The 26,344-nt window shown below is 43.4% G+C and overlaps 1 protein-coding gene across 1 annotated transcript in view; it reads right to left on the bottom strand.

Moving 5' to 3' along the window:
* Window positions 1-26,046, bottom strand: part of LOC115320668 — a 29,004-nt gene extending 2,958 nt beyond the window's left edge. The window contains exons 1-7 of the mRNA XM_029980815.2: window positions 25,995-26,046; window positions 16,455-16,573; window positions 12,854-12,922; window positions 12,617-12,762; window positions 12,378-12,529; window positions 8,337-8,442; window positions 6,520-6,639 (exon numbers count right to left, since the gene is read on the bottom strand). Of these exons, the coding sequence (XP_029836675.2) occupies window positions 6,520-6,639; window positions 8,337-8,442; window positions 12,378-12,529; window positions 12,617-12,762; window positions 12,854-12,922; window positions 16,455-16,573; window positions 25,995-26,046 (764 nt within the window). The remainder of the gene's footprint in view (window positions 1-6,519; window positions 6,640-8,336; window positions 8,443-12,377; window positions 12,530-12,616; window positions 12,763-12,853; window positions 12,923-16,454; window positions 16,574-25,994) is intronic.
* Between the last annotated feature and the right edge of the window lie 298 nt (window positions 26,047-26,344).

The following is a 26,344-nucleotide window of genomic DNA, read 5'->3' as shown; positions in this document are numbered from 1 at the left end:
AGCTGATCGCAGACTTCCAGGTGTTCTCGAGCAGATCCCGATACGACAAGTTCTCGACACAATCTTCTGGGGATATAATGTTCGACTACCTGTCCTTCAAGTTCCCAGAACACCGTGACAATAAAAGCCCATTCACGGACTTGCGACTTCCTAAAGCCGAGTCACTTGACACCTCTTAAAATCTCTAACGACGAGAGGACACGCTAGCACCACCTATCGGCTAGCAATGGAACACTGGGCGGTCTCGTATATTTTCAATTTCTTTGGCGCATCGTTCTTTTGTACTTCGCTTGAAAAACTTTTTTCAGTGTTACAAACGAACAAGTAGTACGTACTATTGTGGACACCGTTAGCTATGCGGAGGGCAAGTTCGTCTGCTTCTTGAGCAGGGGGTAGCGGTGACGTCAGAACGCTGAGCCCTGATTGGCTGATCGCGACCCCCTATCTGGGCGTCGTCTGCTCCTTTGCAACGTCGTCTGCTCGCAACGTCGTCTGCGTCTGTCTTACCTTTCCTGCGACTTTCGGAAGTGCATGTCTTTTTGCGAGCGAGCTCGACTTCGCCTTTCAGAGAGGGCAGACGAAATAACTCGAGCGGTACGCTGTTTTTGTCTAACAACTAGCAGATGCGCATCAAGGAGGGAAGTCAAAGGACTCACTGGCGAGGTGTCCCGTGGCGGGACACCTCGCCACGGGACACCTCGCGTGGTACACGGCAGCGGCGGCCGTCCCGTACCCCCAGCGTCCCATAGCACGTGTGCCGTTTGAAACTCGAGCATAGGCCGTGTGGCGGACTCGCTCTTCCCGTTCGCGAGCACACCCTCGCTCTGTCGTCTGCTAGGCGCAAAGCAGGCGATGCCACAGTGCTGCTCGTCTGGTACCCTCGCCATAGCGAACTGGTCTCAAACTCATTTTCAACCGGAGATTTTTATTGGGGCAGATTGCACAGTCATTAGGGCACTACCCCAGTATAAGCTTTTTCTTTTTTAGAAACAGGCGTCCGCAATGCATTTTTAACAACATGCTTTCGCAAAACAGTAAGAGCGCAGCAGGTGTGATACAGAAATAGACTGTTATACTCCGTTTCACCTTGAGTCCGACCGCAGCGTACGCTACAAAACGACAGAGCCAATCAAATAGCGGCAAAGGTGCAACGCCACTGAGTACATCATCGGGGGACCCAATAAGGTGCAAAAAGTGTGCTTTTGTCGCTGCTTGGTTGGTCCTACCGTCTCGTAGCGTCCGCTGCGCTTAGACCTAAAGTGAAACGGAGTATAACTGCAAGTTTGTCCCATAAAAATTTTTAATATACCGTGATATTACATTTAGTGGCGATGATTATCCTTAGCCAGCGAAGTCAGGGAATCAACCGTTTGCACCTCTTACGCAGTGGTTCGCTGAACCGTGTTCAGCGAAAATTGGCGAGCGCTGTGGCGTCATCTGCTCTCTGCCTAGCAGACAACAAAGCGAGGGTGTGCTCGGAGGCAGGAAGAGCGAGTCCGCCACACGGCGCGTGCTCAGTGTTTCGGACGACGCCTGCTATGGGGCGCTGGGGGTACGGGACGGCCGCCGCTGCCGTGTTATAGCTAATAGTGTCCACGATAGTACATCTGACCTCTCATATACCGCCATACCTTCCCGCTAGTGAAAAGCAGTTCCAGGGTCAACGCATACATGGAGCCAGCGTGCTAGTGTGCTCTCCTGTCGTAAGAGATATTAAGAGGTTTTAAGGCGGTCGGTTCTAAGGGGTCCCATGTATGTGAGCTGGCCTTTACATTGGTTTGCGTCGGAAACGCCCGAAGCTTCTTTGGTCTGTGTGACGAAGTGTGCCCCCGCTTCCGGCTTGCCCGCTTGGTCTCTGGCTAGGCTAATTGGATTCTTTATTTGTCCCTAATGAAACTGCGTTGTCGAAGAAAATCATATTTCTCTGCTACATTGTATCGAAGCAACCTTTTGCACATATCCACGGGGTCCTCCTTAATGTTTGACGTAAGTGGCTTTGCTACCCTCCTGACGCACACTTTATCGTACTGCAGAATATTACGAATCCGGGGGTGCACCGAGTTCAATCCTTTAGACATTTCATTGATAGGGACATGGCTGTTTTTAGTGTACAAGCCGTTCAACTTCTGATATTGAGTGAGGAGTTGTCGAAGTGTGCGCCCGGCCGGAGTGATGTGTGCCAGTCAGGCTTTACGCTTTCACAATGTTTGAACTTTTCATACACCTGTCGAAGCTATATACGGGCGCCTCCGCACTGCTCCAACATCCTGCAATGGATATCCGCGGGGTTTTCAGCTTCTGTGCCAAAAACTGGATTACTGAGCCATTTTTTTCCTCCCTGGTGCGAGCTTTCAAGGGAGGTGCCATTTTAAAGGGATCATGAAACGATTCTGAAATCAAATTTCATCTACCGATTGTCGCAAAAGGTGTGAAAAGAAACACAAAAACGCAGAAATAGGGAGCCAAAAAAAATTCTTTGCTATAGAACTTTAAAAAAAACTGGACTGTTTGCGCCTTCTTTCCTTCGAAAGTTCTCTTCCTTTTCACTGCGATGCATCCGCGGAGTTGCAGCACGTCAACCGAATCCAGGTCGCCTATTGGGTAAGAGCCTACCTCACCAACACCGCGATCATAAACAATAAATATCCGGCGAATATTTCCTAAATGTTTTGTTAAATAATATTCAGATCCACATTTTGTAGCATAATTCGAGATGTGACGAAAATGGCCAAATTTCATAATGCTGAGAGCCAAGCGCCATCTATCGTGTGGTAAACGAAGCAACTACTGCGCTTGCGCAGTAGGGCCGACAGCGTCGCTCAGTGAGGTCAGTTACTTGGTCGGGACGACCAACGAACGTTTGTTTTTTACGTGTTTTTCTCGCGTGTCCCGACTTCAAGCAGCAAGGAAAAAGTACTTGAAACAGACCACGACGAACAAGAACGGTGGATCCACAAACACCCGAGAAAAGCTACAGAGACCACGAATTCACCGACCACGACCAAGCGAGCTGGGCAGAATATAGGCCTAGCAGGCACTCCGACTCGGCAGAGCGTTGCATCGACGGTACTTGGCCAAGACCGTCTGCCCACGACCGGCTGGCGTGCTGAATGAAATATGCCCATGCGACCCTTGTGGACCCTTCCCGTGTTATAGTTTGATCGCTGACCTCAATTTTACATTAAGAGGTGAGGTCAATCTCTTCCCCTTGTTATCTCCTTGTTTTAGGAGGCAGTGTTGACGAACACTGTCGTCGAAAAGGGACTCTCGTCGATTCTATCTCCTTGTTTTGTGTGATATAGAGCTCGAATAAACGCAGTATGGATTACCTTCGTAACACGGTACGCACACTTTGTTATTAGTATGCCATTCTTATTCTGACAGGACTGCACGTCACTGTCGAGCTATAACAGTTCGTGGGAGCTACGTGCGATGCCGGTCCAACCTTCCTTTGCCGAGTGTCACGTCAATATCGAGTTGCAATCGTAAAAGATCGGTCCCGAAGCGGTTACCAACAGCGCGAATACAGCACTTTCATCAAACGCGCGCGTCCGCTCCGAGTGCGAACAGGTATTTACGTGGCTCTTGCTGAAACTGTCGTAGTTCAAACGTATCTTTTTTAACGTCGGCTCGCTCCTGCATCTCCGAGGCCGCGGAAAATGCCGCGGCAATTCGTTTCCATCTACGTCGCTTTGCAAACGACTGAAACGGGCCGCCTTTTACCGACAATAACAGTTGGGTTGACTTCTGGAGTCTTCACCGGAACACTCGCCGCACTTCCCAACAGGCATACCGGCGTATGGGACTAGTCCCATGCTGTCGCTGTAGCGCAACATATCTCATTGAATTTGGCTCAGCTGAGATGCGTCCATGGCTATCGTGGCGATGAGAGGCGCCGGTTCAGAAAATTCGTCGGTGACATCAGCGCAGTAAAACCTATATACGGCGCACCCCCAACTCCAACAAGGTGGAGAGTTGGGCGAGTTGGTTGATGGTCATATTGAATGGGTTAAAACAGCGCAGAAAGACGAAGGACCAGTAAAAGAAAACACACAGACACAGCGCTGACTTACAACTGAAATATTTACTGCTGCACTGGTCCTTCGTCTTCCTGCGCTGTTTTAACCCATTCAATATGACCCCCAACTCGCCGCCGCTAACGCTCCCATCCTTCTACTGCCGAGAGAACTTCCAGTTCCTGTGCCAGGGTACGTCACGACCTTCAAAATTACGCCGCAACTTGTTTTGCGGTCAGTTGAAAAGAAAGAAATAGTCGATAGTTCAATAATTTTTTGTGTACAAGTTAATGAACCGAGACGAAAACAGATGCCTGTTCGGCATTCAGTGAACGTTGAAGGTTTACTGTAAAAGTTATCTGGTAAAAGTAAGAAGGTTATTTCATGGCCCCTTAAAGGTGCTGAGGCCACGTGTTATTTCTCAACAGGACCCTGGGCCAGCGTGAACAGCTTACTTAGGTGGAGGGCTAAACGATATTTGAAGCACAACAGCCTATCGTGGGATTTATTTTTTTAACTAAATTGCAAAGACTTTTTACTGTGTCTTGTATTTAGATCCGGAGCTTGCAATTCCGACGAATATTTTGCAAATACTTCTAAGATAGAATGAACACCAAACTCATAATTATAGGCACGAACATAGCTATATTATGACACAAGTAATAGGCTGGTCAACGATAACAAACACGAGAATTATGAAGGGATATTTTGTTAGGATAATGCGAAATTACACTTCGCTTCTTTATTATTTTAACCACGAGTATATTCCTGATAAATCTCTATGCGCATATGATATTTCCGGCATGTGAACATATTTGCTTGTGTTTCGTTGACATGACTATTCGTCTACAAAATTTTAGGATACTACAGTAATTTTCATGGTAATAAAACCCGAGACTCAGGAACTCAGGAACACAGAAGGGGACGAACACAACACAACGTCTCAATGTGTTGTGTTCGTCCCCATCTTTGTTCCTGAGTCTCGGGTATTATTACCATGAATCATCACCAGCTCGCTTGTTTTTTAAGTATTAATACAGTAATTTTGGCAGCAGAATCGGGTATGCAACATAAATGTATTTTTAAAGAGCTGAACGGATGTAATCTATTTATGCCTCTAAACATGATTTGACCCTCGGCAGACCGGGCACGCTAGCCAAAATAATATTTGCGGTTTTTACATGTATTTTTATGATCTCCCCGCACCGAACGTATTAAATATATATTAAAGAGATGAGAAGCTAAAAAAAAGAACAGAATAAACTGCTTAAGAAGTCGGTGGCTGAAGGTATCAAAACGAAGATATTGCAGGATTTACCACTTTCTATCGCACAGAATCAAGTCAAAGTTGATTCTTGACGGTACCTGCATCAGTCTAAAAAGTTTATAAAGGGCCACACTGTTGGTGAACCACTCCTCATTTATCATAGATGTCATCTATTTGCACTAATTACATAAACTCGTCTCAGTGAATATCTCGATTGTCAAATGCATACAGTGAGGCGTGAGTATGATACAGCTAAATGGTTTGTGTCTCGGCGGAGTGAAGATACATATATTTGAGCAGTAGGGCCTGCGAACGGTGTTCGCACACCTTTAAGTAAACACGTGGATATATTTATGTTAGTCATTCTTGTCGTTTCCAAACGTATGTAACTAGAGCCTAAGTTCGGTCTTTTGCCAATTTAAATGTTTTAGCACGATATGTAAATCCTGCTGGGACGACTCAAGTGTGTGCAGTATGAAATAGAGAAAGAGCAAGACTTTTGATAAATACTATAGACGTTTCATTGGTGCAGACAATCTAACAAAGTTTAAAACAACAGTTTTCTTCGGTTAGTTCATGTAGTTCCATACATTTTCTGGTGTAAAGCGATGGCTAAGCACTGGTTGGACCAACTCAACATTGGTACCACAGATCCACAGCAGCACATGCCTCGATCCGCGATCCACCCCACTACAATATACATAATTGGGGGTTGCCCGTCGATGGAACAAAGGGGCTTGTTGCAGACATGCATCCATCATATGCTCACGTTTGTTTGTGCTCCAGGTTTGTTATTAAATTGCTGGTATAGTATCAAAGAAGCACATACTTAAAGGCGTCTAAGTTCTCTAATACTTTAGAAAATCAGCACGGTTTGGTCCCGAAAGTGTTTCTTCATATAAAACAAAAACAGCTTCGGTGGGGGATGGGGGGGGGGGGCGGGGGGGGGGGGGGGGGGGTGGGGAGGGGCAATAGGAAGGTGCTTTTGTTTTATATAGAGCAATACGCTCCTCTTTGGTGACTCTGAAAAAAAGTTTTTAGTCGAGCGAACAATATATTGCGGTATTTGCTTTTTGGTCACATTAGTGAACGGGCGAATATAAGTTTGGTTTGGTGTTCTTATTTCATATCATTTGTTTCAACGACCGCATGTGGTACTGTAATTGATTAAGCATAGACGTTATTTTTAAAGTTTTGAAGTACGTTTATTATTTTATTTATATCGATAGTACTTACTCTTCTTGATCACCGTAATTCAAGATTATATAGCACTCATCATCATCGAACTTTGTGGGGCCGGGTTCATACGCAAGGCAGACTCGCCTAGAAATATTTCCTTTGTATTTTGCTCCAAGTCTGAAATCATTGCACAAGCACGACACGCTAGATACTTTCACAAACTCTAGCGAACACAGACAGAGAAAAGCAAAATGATGGGCTTATGCATAAGAGCAGTATGAGTGATGTTTCTGAAAAATACAGAGCGTTTCTGAAAAATACAGACCTAATACTCTTCTGTCGTAAAGTGAAGCTTATAAATCGTTAAATTAATTGATTGCAATCGAGCTGTTTACAGATATGTGTTTAGGTGGAGCATTTATCGTAGTCAAAATTCGTTAATGTGTGCTTTTGGTAAAACATTTTAAGAAAAAGACACATTTCTACGCACAGAACAAAAATCGGTCTGCTTGATGCTGCCACTCAAAGAATGGCGCCACGATAAATGGAGATCATTTAGTGTGCCTATCTTTAGGAGGGCTTCTAACATCTCGATAGGGTCACGTGGTTTATGAGCTACGTCTGGAGTGCCACCTGCTGGAACGGGACGAAAGTGGCAATCGCCTGCAAGTGCGTCTGTCTCTCCACCCGCTTTCTTTATCGGCACACAACAACGCAACGCATGCGCTTTTGCGACCAATCTGCGCAGGAGGCATCCGCCATTAAATTGCAAACGCTCGTCATGACTTGAGTTGCTCCCTCTTTTAAATCTTGGCTCTCTAAGGTGTTCGCAGTAGCAGTGTCCTTCTAGTGTTTCCTCTGTTAAACAGTAAGCGTCGGCACGAATTACATGCAAAATACGAGCGACAAATAAAAAAGAAAGAAAAGTAAAAACAAAAAACAAGGAAAAAACAAGTGGGTTGGGGAAACGTCGCTTTAAAACCAGCTATTATGATTACCTTCTCCCGAACGACCCTTTACTATTTGCACTTTTGTGAAATGAACCCTGGATATGATGCAAGTGGCCAGAAAGAAACTACCAGTAATTGACATTAAAGGACTTGTGGGAGGGTCTTCTTTTCCTTTTATGTTGCAACAGGTTTCCTGCAGACTAGGATGAGTGACACTGAGTGCAGACAGGCAGGACTCTGTTACCCAATCTCCGCAGCCTGGGTGACACAGAAGGAATTAAGACGACAGTATGAGACGCATCCTTCCGTCAAAACACAGTTCGTTTGGGGCAGACTCCTTTGGTCAAGCATGCAAATTTCAGCCGCCTGTTTCCAGTACCTACGAGGGTCACTAACAAAATGTTATTTTTTTTCTTCGCATTCGGGATATTAGGATCAAGTATATGATGAGTTCGATTTAAGGGGAGGGGCATAAGCTGGCACAGGGAATGAAATGTAAGCACCGCCATTTGCATTCGCCGCATACTGCCCTTCTCTGTATCTACCGCCGTGCGTGGAAAATAAAGTATACCTGTATGTATGTCTTTCACGGGATAATTTTTGGCCGTTTTTGAAAAAGTATCTTAGGGATTTTCCGTTACATAAAACGTAAATATATATCAGTATCTATATTTTGGCCTTAAAATACAAGCATCGCGGTATTTGTATTTCGGAATAATTTTAGAGTATATCTGCTCAGCTCTGCTGCCTTGCGACATATATACTGACTTGCTCTGCTTTGAGCTTTAATGTTGTTTTCACAGACTGAGTTTACCAACAGCAGCAAGATGTATCATAGCAACAATATAATAGAATGGGTCTGATCACCTTACACATTGTATATTGTACGCCCACAACGCTGAGCTAAAATGTGTTGGTACTTACACGGTTGCAACTTGCGAAGCTGCAGAAGGGATTCCGCTAAAATTGCTTCCAAAATCCTGGACAATGGCGCTCGTCATGCCACAAATGGTGCCATATTGTGATAACCCTTGGTTCATATGAGAAGATTTGATAATAAAATATGTCACAAAAATTTATCTCGTAGATTGAGCGGTTACGAAAACATATTAAGGAGGTTCCAAAAAAACGATTAAGACCAGAAAGAATACACCCATAAAGCAAACCGCGCCAACTTTCAAATAAAAAGAAACATATATTGCCCAAAACACGCCAGCAACCTGGCAACCTGAAAAAGGAAAGTAGTAAGAGGGAAAGGGAGGAGGAGGACAAGAAGGGGAAAAAAATAAAGGAATGTAACTTTTCACCCCTCTATCTTTCGGGTTACGTGCTCACTCACGCGTTTGAGGAAGTATTACGTCTGTCTGCGGAAACGTGTACTCGTGTCAACCATTGCTTTCTGTGTTTACGTTATGTACTTTGTTTTGTTCATCGGTGTGCACCAACACGCTAATCAGTTGCTTGTGACAAAATATATAAATAAGCACTATTGGCGGTGACAAGATAAGAGTTAAGGGGAAGCTCTTCCCACCTCTTTCCACTTTAGCAGAGCGAACGCTGGAGAGGATGTCGCCTCCTCTTCAGCGTTCGCTGTGCCAAAGTTGGAAGAGCTGGGAGGAGCTTTCCTTGAACTTCTAACCTGTCAATGGCTATAATAAGCGGCTATAATGTGCAGACATTAGACAATGATAACATATGAGCAGGATGAGAAGTAAAAATCCTTATAATTTAGATCGTGATTTATATCAGACCATACCTACTATGACAAATTAAATCAATTCATTCCCGGAAATATGAGTTCGAAAATACCTTGTATTTTGGACTGTCTATTATTTAATGCTTTCGCATTTAAATGAAATAATCGTCAAGCAGCAAAGATTTGTATAAAACTGAACACGATAAAGAAGAAATTCTTTTCTGTGCACATGGAGCGTTGAGCTCGATATACGCCTTCACTTTGTTCGGCAGCTACATAACATTTTACTGGAACAAATTCAGAGCGCAAAATAAACGACAACGAAAAGATTGTCTGATTGCAATTAACTACAAACTGAAAGATCACTGGGATAAGTAGCTTGAACTAAATAAACTAGACTGTTGTTGTTCCAATGTGGAGGCAACTATACCAATAAAAAGTTGTGAATTAAACTGCACTTTACATTTAAAGTAACTACTTCATCTGCAAAGTTATCAGTGGTTGTACAAACTCATAAATACATTTGCTATGTTCAGAAATACATCTTCCGTTAAAGAAGGACTATTTTTAGTTTCAGTGATTTAAATCAAATTAATCTGATTTAAACCAAATAAACCTGATTAAACACAAATAATTATGATTTAATAAAATAAAGTTGATTTGATTTTTAATAAATGATTTTGTCCTCCTACGTAGTAATAAAATAAGGGCTGTACACTAATTTAAACATTTTATGTGATCAATCCGTGAATTATTAATCGGATAAGCGGAGTAACACGGAGCATGATTAATTTGTTCAAATACTAGAACATTATAAATATAACGATGTACATAAGCGGAAATATTAACTGGGATTCCCATGGTCTTAGCAATGCCGGAAAATTACGTTTTAAGGAAGTAATTTTATTTGATAAATTTGTTTGGCATGCCTTCAAATATCTGATGACAAAGGCATAGAAAGGACAGGACAAAATGAAATGTACTACTATTTTTACTGACGTAAGCTTCCTGAGCTACCAAATGTTATTTATATAGATGGAAGGTTGTTTAGGAGGAAATAGATTCAAATGTGAAAGCGTAGACTTTCTTTAAACCTGCGTTGTGCATTAGCGATTTCTCATAACCTTACCGCAGGAAATGGCAAGATGGAAAAGGATACGTACAGTAAATAAGAAGGAATGTTCTTCAGCGGAAATCTGAGCAGCAAACGTGGTATACCTTATGATAAGTTTTTTATGACCTTTGTCATGAATAGTCCCGTTCTATGGTGGCTAAATTCTTTATTTTAAGTTTAACAACGACGAAGGTGATGATTGTGACAAACAAATACAGTAAAAAGTTAACTTTTTACCGATTAATGCATTAAACCGCTTCGAGTAAGAATTCATTAATCGGTGAACATGTAGTGCGTAACAGAATTAGTGCGAACACGACATTAGTGGTGTTTTTGTTTTACTTCAAAATCACCTTGGCGCTTAGGTTAGTTCCTTAATTGCGCACTTTCCAGTAGTTTTACGACAGCCTTTTGATTTCAAAACAGGAGCAGCAAAAACGAGAAATTGCTTGTTCGCGCTAAAGGCGTCGGGCTATGCACGCACACTGCGAGACATTGTTAGCGCAAAGAAGCAATCGTCCGTATTTGTTTGTTACCCTCAGCATCAAAGGCATATCATCAAAACTACCGGTATGGTGGAATGTACTCATTTGGGGCACTAACCGAAACGGTAAAATTTTATGTCCGCCAATGCCCTTCCAAAGTAAAGTGCAAGTGCCACTTCTAACAGTGTGCGTAAAGTGTACTACATGTTAATCGATTAGTATAACAACCCTGCTCACAATGAAGCTAAATAAAAAGAAACAGCTGCGGGAGTTAGTTTCACGAATAGATATTTTAGTATTTGAGGATGGGAAGCCTAATTGAAAGAACTGTAAAGAAAAAAATTCCTTCAAACACAGCTGTGACTTTATAAAAGACAATCCCAAAGAGCCACAAGGCAAAAATCACAAAGGCACTGTTGATATAAAACAAAAACTGACACTCAAATAACAGGCACAGCTATATTGCCGATTGCAGTGCTTTAAAAGCAGCTCACGGTGAATCGCCCAAAAACTTAATTCGCATTTTGATTATATAGCAAACCTAAAAAAACTCGAATTCTATTTGGATGGTGAGCAGATGTTGAAACTCAGTCCCAAGAGCTTAAGTTAACCTGTTTCAGCTCATTGGGTACGTTTTTGAATAACTTAGAATCGGTACCCTGGTTGCCCCACCAAGCGTTACGCAGAAGGTTTTAAAGTGTATAGGGTGCTTCAGAAAACGCCGGCCAAGTCGCTGTTGTGGAAAGTACGCATCGCACAGAAGAAAAAGCGTCTGTGCCATATTTGTGTATGTCAAAGGGCCTATTAGGTAAAAGTAATCAACTTGGCTATAATTATGTTCTTAATTACTATTGAGTACGTAATTACCTTTTCAATTAGGACATTTAAAGGCATGATTTCAATTAGAACATTTCTAGGCATAATCGATAACCACTAAATATGCGCAATTTACAAAAAGAAATAGTAACATAAGGGAAGCGCACATTTTTGCAGCGTTCCAAAAAAAAAAAAAACCCTCAATTTTGACTCGTTTGTAAGTTCACGTCCCCGCGGTTAAAGTGCCCAACTGCCACCTCATTTTGTTCCTATTGGAAAAAGGTGTATCGAGAGATGATGAAATAAAACGCTGCCCTTTTGGAATGACATTGCAAAAAAGTGTTTTCATTTCTTGGGTTTAGTTCCAACATCCGGAAACTAATTGTGGCACACGTTAGTGGTGAGATTTAGCAAGAGGTACAGGACCGATGGCGCAGAGATACGCTCCGATAGGAAACAAAAACCTACTCAGTGTTTTACGGAACGCCGTAAAATGCCGCGTGTGCCTTGTATTTTTTAAAGTGTACTGATTACGTCTTATTTTCAATCATACCCTTAAATTTACGATTTCAAACTTTAAGTACTCAAAAATAATTAAGAGCCTAATTATACCGAAGTTTATTCATATTCTTAACCAAGTACTTCGGTAGAGACCAATATGGCATCGCCCTTCGTTCTAAGCTATGTGCAATCTTTGCAGGAACGATTTGGCCAGCGTTTTGGAAAACAATCTATATTTTATTTTTGTACTTAAATGACATTAGAATAATAATGTGAGCAGAAAATAACATCGCAATGTGAGGGTAGACGGAGGAACTTGAAGGCACATGGCAGACAAAATGTATATTCCTTACCGGGTACATTTTGAAAAACTTTCTTTTTAGAGCCGGAACGAGCGCTGAGGCTCATATATTCATCATAGTCTTCATCGGAACTGTCGCCGCTGCTAGGAGTGACTGCATCTCTGTTAGCCTTATGTTTAGTTTCTTCCTCGGTAATATTTAATCTATTAAACGTAAAAAAAAAATTGATTAGTTTTTGTATATTTTATCTCGTAGTTGGCTTCATTATTAACGCAATAACTCGCTTATACCCTGTGAGGACAACAAACAGCTTGTTATATCCAAGGAAATCCTCGCTTATAGTGACCTCTACGAGCGCTTTAATAGCGTCAGCTCCTTTTACAGTGATATCCTCTTCATTTCCTTTGATTCCTAATACGTCGCGTTCTTCTTCCTCCTGTAAGGACAAATAAACATCAATCTCTTGCCTAAGAATTTGCATATGAAGTGTTTCTGAATAAGATTTAGTTCTTAGGATGATATCTTACAGTAAGGTTGCGTGATCCCAGATAACTAACTTTTATCGGTGACGATGCCTCCTGAAAATAAAGTGCCATCTGCAAAGAAGATATTGGTAAATATAAACAAAGTGACACGTATATAGATGCTCATCATTTTTTTTAATAAAAAAACTTAATAAGCTGCATTTACGATGTTTAGTGGATACGTTCACACCATCACTCAACTACACGGAAGTTTCTACAGTAATTATTATTCACCTCAGTTCCATTTATTAAACTTTCTTGCTATTGACTATAATCGCATGATGCGAGCTGAACTTGACGAAATGTATCTCATTGTTTATATGCAATAGATTTGCGTCAATTTAGCTAGCGTACATTTTGTGAGCGAATCAAAGTTTATATAGGATGCTTAATTTTCGGGTTTTATCATTTTTGCAAAATCGGGGGGAAAGATTCTGGTGCTTAAATTTGTCCCAAGGTGGTAATCGGGGAGAAATCAGGTTTTCGAAACATTATCCTGGAATTTGAGGTTTTTCCGGTTACATTGGTTATAAAGATTCTTGATCGGTTTCAATGTATGAAAAATATTTTTTTTTTTTGCAGTCAAGTTTCTAAGGTACACACGATAGCATTGGAACAGGGTATGAGAGCTCACTTGTGCTTTTCGAACTTTCATACTCATTGTTGCTTACATAATCTTCTGCATGTGCATCGTCTCTGTCTCAATCCTAGTTATGTCTGGTCTCTAGACATGCCTAATTCCAAATAACGTTCTCTCAACATCATTGCTTACGCCTACCTTTACAATGCATAACAATTTCACTTCTGTTCGACAGAAGCAAAATATCTGCTGTTCCTCTCAAAAGAAAATATCTGGAGAGTAGTTTTTCATCTTTCAATTTTTGTTACGCTGGTTGAAACGAGACTTGTACTAGTTGCACGAAAAAATTAATCGATTAGGATTATTCTTGGCGAAGAAGTATTTAATTAGATTACTCGATTACTCATGAAGTGAAGGAATTGGCCGGTGTATAGAAAAGTACCCTTTACTTTTCCGATCACTCCAGATTTTCAAAATGACAAATTTTTCTGCCTGTATTAGAACGGGTCTGGGATTAGATTAGCCGAACTATAAACTACTTCACTTCTTAATTTGCCAGTTTTTGTAAACTATCTTTTCATTGGACACTTGTTTCGAGATGAGTAACGGTTAGAAGTTGTTGTACTCCTTCCAGAAGTAATCATATAATACCTGTGATTACTCCGTCATAAAAGTGACTAAATTATCGCAAAATTACTTCATAAAGTAACCGATTACAAGTTTTTGATTACTTGTAGTTAGCACCGTACACGTCTGGTTGAAACGAAAAGAGAGGAAGGGCTAAGGATACTTAACACTAAATAGAAAAGCAACATTTTGGTGCTCTATCTATATGTTTTTGCAGTTCACTGAAGCCAACAAAATCTAGGTTCATTTCCGAAGCCTGGGGCTAACGCTCATGTTCCTACCAACCCTTTCTTTCCAAGAAAAGAATTTCGGAGGAAAGCGATTGCGATTCGGAAGATGATGAAATTCAATTTCCGAATTCGGGGAAAAATCAGGTTTAACCCGATTTTCAAGGAACATCATCGGCGTGTAAATATAGGGAAATACCAGGTTTTACCCGAAAACGAAAGACCCTCAATAAACAATCCAAAACATTATATTGTGCTGTCGAACGGACAATGTAAAACAGAGATGAAACAAAAAAGGGAGGCGCGAATCAAGGACTAGAATAAACAAACGTATGTATTTGTTAAAGTGTTGACAACTCGAAGGATTGAAGTTTATATAATAAAACGATACAAGTTTGGTGCATGAACATGAAAGGCTTTTTAAGATTTTTTTTCTCCATCTTACTACTACCATTTACTGTCAGCAGGGAATCAAAACGCTTTGACGATCTCATTTATATAGCTCACATGTAAACTATTTTAGCTCAAATGAACAGTTCTCCAGTCTTCATATTTTTTATAGCTTAATACCTATTTGAAATTTCTAACCGGACAAGTACACGTTACCCCCAAACAGTAACTAACTACCATTACTCGTTACTCGCTCAAAAAGTAACTAAATACGTTACTTGTTACCGATTCTCGAAAAACAAAAAAACGTGTTGATGTACTTTGGAAGCAGCGAGTTACTATTCTCGTTACTTCGACTACCAAATACACAATAACTTTTGCTTATTTTTTTGTCGTTGCATTTAAAAGATTCACGCAACAATTTTTCCTTTTTCCATAAATAGAAACATAGAATCACTGCCTAACGTTAATAAATGAATAAACTTGCCTTATTTTTTTATGTCTAGGCGATGGCAGTAGATAAAGAAATTCGAGAAATATCAGCCTCGTTCATACCCTCAACTCGGAACCAGAGCAAGCGGTCACGTGACCAGGTGCCTATCATATGCCACCAACGTTAATCATAGCCACGTGCTGGGGTTGGCAGAGTAGAAAATGCGTGCTGAGCTCCAGGCATTGTTACAATTCGGCTATTCACATCCCCGCAGTGGTTGAACACGAGCCACTACCCGAGTGTCTGCCGAGGCACTGATTAATAAAGCCGAAGTAAAGTGCTTACACAGTTCTCGTGTCAAATTCACGAGCCGCTCTCGACTCTCGTCAGCCGGGTGGTTTCGATCCCCCAATTACGTTATCAAGCTTTGGGAAGGCAAGACTGAAATATATAGTCCTCTTTTGATCCTCGCAATTTCATCGCGACAAAAAAACTTTAAATCAGTGGTGGTGTGCGAGTATACTTGAGCCAGACTGGGACCAGTAGGCGTCTGCAAAGTCCTAAACATTCCAACGCAATATCGTTTTATTACCTTTTTTAGGCAGTTGCTGTCGTTCAAAGTTTAGATCAGCTATGCTTCCCCGCTTAATTGAGACTACATCACCGGCGACGCTGAAGAGTCACTCTACTGATGCGCTCGAAGGAACTGCAGTGTTGTGCTCCAGGAAGAGCTGGTGACTCTGAGATTCCACTCTCTCATTTGTTCTCTCTGCTTCTAAAGTTTGAAGAGGACAATTGGTCCAGTGCAACGTTGAACACCTCCGGGTTTACATTCGGTCTGTACACAGGTCTAGAAGGTTCAACCAACGAACCTGATTGTGTTCTCTAGGTAAGGAACCTTCTCAGCTGTGGAGTTGGAGTGACGTGTTTAGCGATGAATGGTGCTATACTGTTGTTTGTTTTTTTTTAAGGGGGGGGGGGGGGGGTTGCCCATCTGCCTTTGTCACCATAGACGCATACTCAGGTTAGAACTAAAACAAGGCTGCTTAAAGGTACACGATACTTCTCAAAAGTAATGAAATACCGTCACGCGTTACTTAGCCTGAAAATTAACTAAGTACGTTACTCGTTTCTTCTCTAAGAAAGTACCTAAATAAGTAACTCGTTACAGAAAAACGTAACTAGGTAGAAGTAACTGGTTACCAGTAACGTGTTACGTGCATGTCTGTCTCTGACAGTTTTTTTTATAACATATATGTAGAGAAATAAGTATATATCCGGGAAGGAGTCGCCTTTATGTGTGATAATGGATATGTACTCGACCCCAAAGTTTTAAAAAGTACTCACCCCTCCAACAAATGCTTTTAGGTAATCTTGGAGCATGCTATCGTTTCGGTAAGGTGAGCACGATCGAAAAGCAGAATCCGTTGCTAGGAAGACTCCAAGATAAAGTGGTTTTTTATCAGCTGCAACATTAAACGGAAATTAAAAACATCTGTCATCAAAATTAATATGAAAAATGTAAACAATGTCGCAAACAAAACTTTCAATGATATGCTTGCTGCTCCCGACAAGATGTAACTTACATTGTGGCTTTATACCGGCGGTTTTTTTTTTTTTTCAGCTCTACAGATTTCTTGAAATTAACTGTGGAAGCTACACTTATGTGTTTTGTACAGGTGAGTTACATGGCCAGGGGGAAATAGTATAGGTTGCTAATTGTAACGACCAGTCGGTCAATTAGGTAAAATGTGTTAATTAACTTCTGATCGAATTAGTGAAAATAGGCTTAGGGTTCCAATCAGAAACTTGCTGAGTGTCCTCGAAAGCTACTAAATCCTTAATTTTTAGGAAGACTTAGAGCGCGCGAGAATCGCAGCAGTGCGCTAAAGTTACTACTCGAGCTGCAAGAGCAAGGCTACCGGCGAGATACCCCGCCCGCACGACGTTTTCGTCTCTTTTCATAGCCCCAGCCTTGAGGCTGTGGCACGAGTGGTACATTTATCGTATTACTATGTTTCTCACGTGCTCAAAGTATTCCTAAAAATGACTGATTTAGATGTTTTAGATGACGCTCAGCAAGTTTCCAATATGAACCATATGTCTATTTTCACAAATTAAAAACGTTAGTTAACGCATCTGTCATAATAAGCAGACTGACCGTTTCGATTAGCCCCATACACTATGCCCTTGACACCCCAATCGATAAAAAACATCTCCAAGACGTTTTGGGGAATGAAGCGACCACATACCAGGCGCTAGGCAAATGTACAGCGTTAAAAAATACTTATTCCACAGAATTGCTATAAAGGCCGATCGTTACGGTGTCGCTGTTTTTAAGAACTATCAGTTCAGCTCAACACCCCGCTACAAAAGACGCGTTGCGGTACTACAGTAGAACTAGAAATTGCGCGAAAGAAAGAACCGGCCCGAAACTGTTCATACGGTGGCGGAAATCCCGAACAAATATCAGCGGTTACACTTTCCTCGCTAAGGGCTATCGGCTTTGCCAGCGAATGAAGACCGTTTTGATAATATACAAAGCGGAAAAATACTCTCCGTTTCAAGTTTTCTAATCACCGTCACTGGTGCTAATTTCCGGCCCTTCGAACGCACTAGCCCTTTGTAGAGGCCCATTTCCAGAGACACCGCGCCTCACACGAACGAAGGTAAACAATCAAGATGGCGGAGTGTTCCCCCGTGTTGTCCCCGCCGTCAGCGCGGTGTGACAGGGTGGTCGGACAACAAATCGGCCAACACGGTTTCCGGGCAACGGCAACATGTTGCCCGACTGTTGTTGTTGCCGGGATGTGACAGGGTCGCCGGCAACACGATTTCCTTGTGTTGCCGGATAGAGTTGTCCAACTGTTGCCTCAGTGTGACAGGGCCTTAACCGCGTGCGTTGCATTCTCCGACGTTTCCCCGCTAAAGTTAGCGGGGAAATTGACGTCACTTGACCTCAACATCAATTCAGTTTCCCCCAGAACTTAGAGGGGAAAATGACGTCATGACTTCGTGTCCCGTCACTCATGAACAAATTCAACTTCAGGAGGAGAGGAGGGGGAAAGGAGGAGCGGGAGAGACTGAGAAGGAGGAGGAGGGAAGAGGGGGTAGAAGGGGAGGGGCGAGGAGGAAGAAGAGGGGCGTACCCTTCCCTCTGTACCCTCCCCTTCTCCTCTTCAAAAGCTGCGCTCTAGTTTCGCATTACAAAGATTTGTAAAAGTTTACCATATTTTATTTTCCACAAATCTGTGAAGCTTACCAAGAACAAAATCGAAGTCGCTGTTCACGCTACGCGATAAACAGCGGCTTCGAGTTTGTTCTTTCGAGAGCGGCTTTTGGTTTCACGGATTGAGTTTGCCATTCTCCGTAATGTGCGGTTGACGAAGGAACTGAGTTTCGAGGAACACCAAAGGGAAGACGCAAAGTGCGCGAAGTAACTGGGTATCGGCTGTCTCCGTTTAACATCGCAGTGCTGTTGACGAGAAGACTGAGTAACTGCTTTCGAAACGCAAGTTTCTGTACCTGTGGGGGGAATCTGGCTTCGGAAACAAACACAGTTCGCGGAAAGCTCGAGTAACGCTTTTATTTGCTGCTCCTCTCGTCCCGTACAAGAGACGTAGCGTCCTCGTTAAGCCTTATTGGGCTCGATTCGCTTGATTCGGGGCCGCCATAATGATATGCAAGCGACGAAGGAACTTTGCTCCCCTGCTTCAGGGACAAAAGTTTCTCCCTTTCCAAAGGAACATAGGTTACAAGACCGTTCCTCCCCTAAGGGAGGACTATCCATACCCTTTTTTTTAAGAGTGCGGGGCAGACTACTCAGTCTTGAGTGGGAGGCTCTCTCGCCGCCTTCGAAAAGTGGCAACGCCTTGGTTTGGACCTCAGATAGGAACCGCCGGAGGGCATCTCATCACACCACTCGGGAAATGCACCGCTCGCGTGAAGATCCATGGTGAGACGTGCCTTGTGAAGTTCGTCATTCTACTAGTCTGTGCCAGGGACCTCATTCTCGGCATGGACTTTCTGTGTGAATACGGCGCCGTCATCGACCTTGGTGAATAAAGATTGACGCTGCGGAAACCTGTACCGCCTTCAGAGAAAGCCCAAACAGCGTCAGCCGCCATCCGAGCCGCCGACCACGTTAACCTGCCCCCGCGATCACGTGTTGTCGTACCCGTCGTGAACGATACAGCTACCTGCGGCGAAGTTGTCCTGAAAGGTAACCTTCAATCGCCCTTGAGGAGAGGAATTGGCGTCGCTAGAGGAGTGACTAACCTTCAGGATGGGCGCACCGTGGTCCTCGTGACGAACTTCCGACAAGAAACGCAACACCTCACGAAAGCTGACGCTGTGGGCCACGTCGAGGAACTTCAAAACTCCGCCGACATCGCCGCGATTGCTGACGAATCATCGCCACCTCAGCGAGACATCTCGCCACCAGCGGAGCTCGACATCGACCCGAACTCCCAGGCCCGAGACGACGACAGCTGATTGACCTCCTCGCCAAATACAGCGACTGATTCGCTACGTCAACGAAGGTGCGCCAAACCACCGTTGCGAACCATCGCATCGTCATCGAGGACGATGCACTCCCTGTGCACCGATCGCCGTACCGAGTCTCCATAAAAGAACGGGAGGTCATCCAACAGCAAGTGGAAGAAATGCTGAGCGACGACATAATCCAGACTTCAAGCAGTCCGTGGGCCTCTCCAGTCGTGCTGGTTAGGAAGAAGGACGAAACGCTTAGGTTCTGCGTAGACTATCGGCAGCTGAACGCGGTAACGAAGAAATACGTCTATCCACCCCCCAATCGATGGACCTGGAGAGCAGCTACTGGCAGATCGAAGTCGACGAACCGGACCGAGAGAAGACAGCCTTCGCCACGCCGGATGGCTTGTACGAGTTCAAGGTGATGCCTTTCGGCCTATGCACGGCGCCGGCAACTTTCCAGCGTGTCATGGACACGGTACTGGCAGGGTCGAAGTGGCATAGCTGTCTCGTCTACCTTGATGACGTCGTAGTGTTTTCAAGTGACTTCGGCGAGCACTTGCGACGACTCCGAGCTGTTTTCCAAGCCATTCAGACCGCCGGACTCACACTCAAGCCGTCAAAGTGCCGGTTCACCTAGGACGAACTGAACTTCCTAGGCCACGTGGCTAGTAACAAAGGCGTCCGCCCAGATCCCGAGAAGACTCGAGCCGTTGCGGCATTTCCAGCGCCGACAGACAAGAAGGTCGTACGAAGATTCCTTGGACTTTGCGCCTACTATCGATGCTTCGTTCGGGATTTCGCTAAAATTTCCGCACAGCTCACAAACCTCACGAAAGACGCCGAGAAGTTCGAATGGGCCGAGGAGCAGCAGCAGGCATTCGACGAGCTGAAATGACGACTCGAGACTCCTCCTGTGCTTGGACATTTCGATCAGGATGCGGAAACTGAGATTCACACGGACGCAAGTAACGCGGGACTGGGCGCAGTACTGGTCCACGTGCAAGAAGTAATCGAGCGAGTCATCGCCTACGCAAGTCGGACACTGTCCAAGGCGGAGAAAAATTACTCCACGACTGAGAAAGAATGCCTTGTGGTCGTCTGGACAATCACGAAGTTTCGCCCGTACTTGTACGGGAGCCCGTTCCGCGTAGTGACGGACCACCACTCGCTTTGCTGGCTTGCGAACTTCAAGTACCCGTCAGGACGCCTCGCTCGATGGAGTCTCCGACTACAAGAGTTCAACATGACTGTCGTCTACAAGTCAGGCCGCAAGCACAGCGACGCCGACTGTCTGTCCAGAGCCCCCGTCGAAACTCCTTTCGGCTGCAGCGACGACAATGACGACGAGTGCTTCCCAGGAGCAGTGAACATCGACGACATGTCACGACGTCAACGGGACGATCCTGAGCTGCGCGCATTACTCGAGCACCTGGAAAGGAACGGGAGTACTGTGCCACGTGTCCTCTCACGAGTACTGCCGACCTTCGCCATTCGACAAGGTGTTCTCTACGAAGAGAACTTCGGGGACAACAACACACCGTGGTTGTTTGTAATCCTGACCGACCTTCGGGAGGAGATCTTTCAAGCATGTCACGACGGCCCGAGGTCCGGACATCTCGGTTACAGCCGAACATTGGCCCGCATTCGAGAAAAGTATTACTGGCCAAAGCTCCCCAAAGCCGTCCACATCTACACCAGGTCGTGCCACGAGTGCCAGCGACGTAAGAAACCGCCGACGAAGCCGGCAGGTCTCCTGCAGCCGATTACTCCCCCGACCGCACTGTTCCAGCATATCGGAATAGATCTGCTTGGCCCTTTTCCGCCGTCGACGTCAGGAAATCGCTGGATCATCGTCGCCACAGATTATCTCACGCGGTACACCGAAACGAGAGACCTTCCATCAGGTACGGCTGTTGAAGTCGCCAAGTTTTTCATCGAGTCCTTTGTCCTCCAGCACGGCGCCCCCGAAGTCCTGATCTCAGACCGTGGATCCTCGTTCATGGCCCAGCTGACACATAAAGTGCTTCGTCTCAGCCACACCAGCCATCGTCACACCACGGCGTACCACCCGCAGACCAACGGGCTGACGGAAAGACTTAACAAGCCCATCGCCGACATGATTTCTATGTACGTCGACGTGAAGCACAAGACATGGGACTAGGTGTTGCCGTACGTCACCTTTGCCTACAACACGGCCGTGCAAGAGACCACCGGGGTTACACCCTTTTAACTGGTTCATGGTCGCAAAGTGACGACAATGCTGGACGCGATGTTACCTCACGAAAGGGGTATCCACACGAAGGAGAACTCCGCGGACGGATGTCGTGACGTCAACATCCCGAAAAGCTCCGTCCCCGGCTCCGCCACGTGCACTTGCGGAGCTTTCGTGGTGTCAGCGCAAAGCCTCCGCGTCTCCGCCACGGAGGAGAACGCGCCGCGAGGCGTCAAAAAGGGATGACGTATGTCTCACGTGATGCGCGCTCCGCGGAAGAAAGGGGCGGATTTCTCCTTCGTGTGGATACTCCAGAACCGGCTGTCGACGGAAGCGACGACGCTCCGGTGGTTGCCTAACGGGAAGAAGAAGTCCGTCAGCTCGCCAGGCTCAGGATTCAAGCCCAACAACGTATCGACACTGGCCGCTACAACCTTCGTTGTCGGGACGTCCACTTCCAGCTTGGAGACAGGGTGTGGGTCTGGACACCGATTCGCCGCCGAGGACTCAGCGAGAAACTCCTGAAGCGCTACTTTGGACCCTGCAAAGTGCTTCGTCGACTCGGGGATCTGAACTACAAGGTGATGCCCGACGGAGCAAGAACATCATCCCTTCGCCCACCGCGACCTGAAGTTGTCCACGTCGTTCGTCTAAAGTCGTACTACGCTCGATAGGACTGTGGATTTTATGTGTGCCAAAAGACTCCTTAGTTCGCCTTTTCTTTCTATGTGCTTTTTTTTGTTTTGCATTGCATTGGGGCGATGCACATTTTATAGGGGGGAGTAATGCCGTGAGCGCAGCTGACCAAGCAGGCAGCGCGCTCGTGCCCCAACGGTTATCGCGCCTGCCTTCCGCGCAGAAAGCCAGGGTTCGATTTCCGGCTGCGAAGACGCATTTTTGCTGATTCTAACGTAATGCTCTGGTAATTTCGAGAACCCTGTTGCTGATTCGAGGCTAGAATGTTCGACACGCCGAACCTTCTACGCCGCATGTTCCACAAGCACACGCGTGTACAAAAGGGGCTCCGCGTGGCAAGCCGGAGTCAGTTTCGCCCCAGCGTTCGATTTTGCTGTCACACCGACTTCGACGCCCGCGACGCTCTGCTTTATTCTGTTCCCTTTTTATTTTTGGGCACCCCTTTAAAAGTTTAGTTTCTCCAGTTATTATCGCCTCATCACTTGCCATTCGTGACAATATCATTCGCTCGCCATACGTGGTTTTGCAATTTTGGAGCACTCTGTATACTCCGTGTTGCGGGTGGGATATGCGGTCGCTCTTGGTGTTAGGGACGCAAGTTCCAGAAATCTATGTGCATTATTTTTTTTTCAAGACGTGATTTAGAGGTTGCACACTGTCGATATTGATACAGGCAATTTACAGGCATCAGACTCAGGACCTTAACAAGAGGCGCACTAGGATGATCATATGGAACATTACAGATGTTTCGTAAAAACGTTTTCTTGAAAGACAAGTATTTTACTTAAATTTGCATTTGTTGTATTATCGCAGTCTAGATCGCAAAAGTTCACATGGGAATGAAATAATGAATTATAATCTAGTATTTTCACGTGTTTTGGTAAAATATGGTGGTGACGGTATATCATGTCAACCACGCGTGACAGCTTTACCAATACATAATTCACATGCTCGTCCCATATATCATTCAATCTGTGAAGATGATACCAAGTGTTTTAAAACTAAAAAGATCTTCTATTTTTGTACCGTTCAGGATAATATCGCTTGTAATATCATCATTATTGTTTCTTGGACGAAATAAGAGGTCTACTATTTTGCCCTCATTAACTTTGAAGGAATTAGAACTACTCCAAGTAACTAGGTACTTGAGAGTTTTGTTCGCTTTATTTACTGAGAAGAACAAACTTCATCAGCACAGATAAAATTTTTAATATTCGGGTTTACGTTTACAATATCATTCACATACAGGTTAAACAAAAAAGTTCCCAAGATAGTCCTTTGTGGAACATCGGAAAAGATTTACATTAGAGCAGAAGCCATCTATGTGAGCATATTGTTTTCGATGAGATAGTTATGACGTAATTAAAGTTGAGGTATAACCAGAAGATCCGTGCATTCCTAGCTTTTTGATAAACAGATTGTGGTTTAAATGATCGAATACTTTGCTAAATCGATGAAAATTCCGAGTGTCATCTTCTAACTTCGAACTACGCTAAATGTAATCTTTCTTTTCTAAAAGAGCAAGTTCCGTAGACCGTTTTTTTGCGAAATTCAAACTGTGACGAAGCGATTATAACATGCTGTTCATAAAATTGCGCTTGGCCCAAATGCTGAATGGTTTCAAGGCCTTTCGAAAACACCGTTAAGATTTAAATTTGCCTGTAGTTACCTATGTCATTCCTATCACCCATTTTTGTACAAAACACTTACCTTTACAATCTGCATTATTTTCGTAAATACCCCGGGCTGTAAGCACAAATTAAAGATATGCATCAAACAGGGAAATATGATATTTATAAGATATTTTATGGGACTTTTTGCTTGTCGTCAGGGTCACAGCTTGTACTGTTTTTTTTTTTTTGCGATTGAAATGTTCGCGTCACTTCCACTTCTACAGCCGGCTCGAGAAAGATCGAGCTTACATTTCCACTCTGAATATATGCACAAGCATTTTCATTAGGGGTTTCTGTAACTAAGTTTAAAAAATAATTATTAGAGGCATTTGCTAGTGGTCATTCCGTTAATTTTCTGTCATTAAGATAAATCTTTTTTAATTTGACCTGTACCGTGGGAATGATCTTAAACATTGCTTAATTTCTTCCATATCACGTCTGTTTGCATTGCAGAGGGCATAAACCAATTATTGAAATATCTCGCTCTAGCATTCTTTATTTTGTTTGTAATTCTATTACGGTATATTTTGAACGTTTTTTTTTTAAGTTTGCAGGGTCTATTGTTACCACGAATATTTATATAAAGCTTTTTTTTTTAGTTTTTGTTCAAAGTTCCTGAGACACTCGGGGCTTACGACTCTTTTTCGACAACCTGACAGGTTTATTGTGAAAACACTCAATATAAATGCGCGGAAATTTGTTTAAGAACAAGTTGTATGCTTCGTCAGCGTCTAGTAAATCGTAAACTTCATTCCAGTCTAGCTCTGAAAGTGTTTATCTAAATTCACAAAGGCTGCATTCTTATTATTCTGAAAGGATCCAAGAAATTGGTTCCTCGTAGTTTTGTCTTATTCTTTTTTTATAGAAATAAATATACCCAAATGATCACTTATGTTCGTGCTTATTATCCCTAACTTCAGATAAGCTAGATCCAAATTCGTTAAAAACAAGTCGAGCAATGTAGATGATTCTACCGTGATTGACGTAGGTGATGTAATTGCGTTTATACAACCACTACTGTTTAGTAACAGTTTTAATTTATATCATTAGGTGCATCCTGCAGAATGTTAAGATTAGGATCTCCTCACAAAATAATATTATATCTATTCTTGGTTACAAATCTGAAGTACGTTTCTAAAAAAAAAAAAGAAAATATATCACGTTCCCATCCGGTGGTCTACAGATTGTCGAGATAATTTTATTAACGAGCAAGGACAGCACTTCGTAATTGTTACAGAGACATGAGTATTCTTCTATTTTTTCACCACAGATATTATTTCTAAGTATTAATGATACACCCCCTCTGCGTCCAACTGTTCTGTTCAAATAATATCCATTATACATCGGTAGACTGAAAACAGCACTTTCATTCGAATTCCACGTTTCCGTAAACATAATAAAATCAAATAAAGAATTGAATTCGTCAAAGGGTAGATTAAGCTCAACAGTTTTTTTTCGGGCGGATGTCAAATTTTTCTTGGCTGGGCATTTTGTTTTGAAATGCCAGCCAAATGTGACAAATTGAAAACGCGTCGCTGTACAACTCATCGGTAAAAAAAGATCGATCTTCTTTTTTTCTGTATTTAAGAGATTATCCAACACTCGTCGATTCTCTGTAACTTTTAGTCGGTTACCCTATCCTTTCACATTTCTGTCATAAGAATAACCTTTAATTTTTCTGACACAGAGTCTGCTAAAAACGAAGTATTTTAAATCATCGCTACGCGGCGTACAACGTGTACATATTAAAACAAAAATACTAAAAACATTATTTAAGAAATAAATTATAATTACTACAGATATTTTTCTCACCGTATGCGGCGCCGCACAGCAACATAAACACCAGATATCGCATCACGCACATTGCGAAATGATTCGTCGCAACTAAAAAGTTAACTCATCCAGTTTTAGTCTCAGTTGAGAACGCAAGTGTTTTGTATTATAGCTGCGCAATATCTGTGTGCGTGTGCAAATGCGTAAATTATACTCTCTTCTTCTTTTGTTTAAGAAACTTTAGTTTCCATTTTTTGTTTTGTTTAAAGTGAGTCATTGGCTTTTGGAGTGAACAAAACCTGACTTCCGCGTGACGTAGACATATGTATTTTTATTAAATCAAGCTCATAAAATAATATGTCTTATTTCGCAGTTTTTTATTGAGTGCG

The sequence above is a fragment of the Ixodes scapularis genome, unplaced genomic scaffold (assembly GCF_016920785.2).
Source record: "Ixodes scapularis isolate PalLabHiFi unplaced genomic scaffold, ASM1692078v2 PGA_scaffold4__175_contigs__length_147842914, whole genome shotgun sequence".
In the NCBI taxonomy this organism is placed as follows: domain Eukaryota; kingdom Metazoa; phylum Arthropoda; class Arachnida; order Ixodida; family Ixodidae; genus Ixodes; species Ixodes scapularis.
This window is presented reverse-complemented; position numbering and strand designations above follow the sequence as displayed.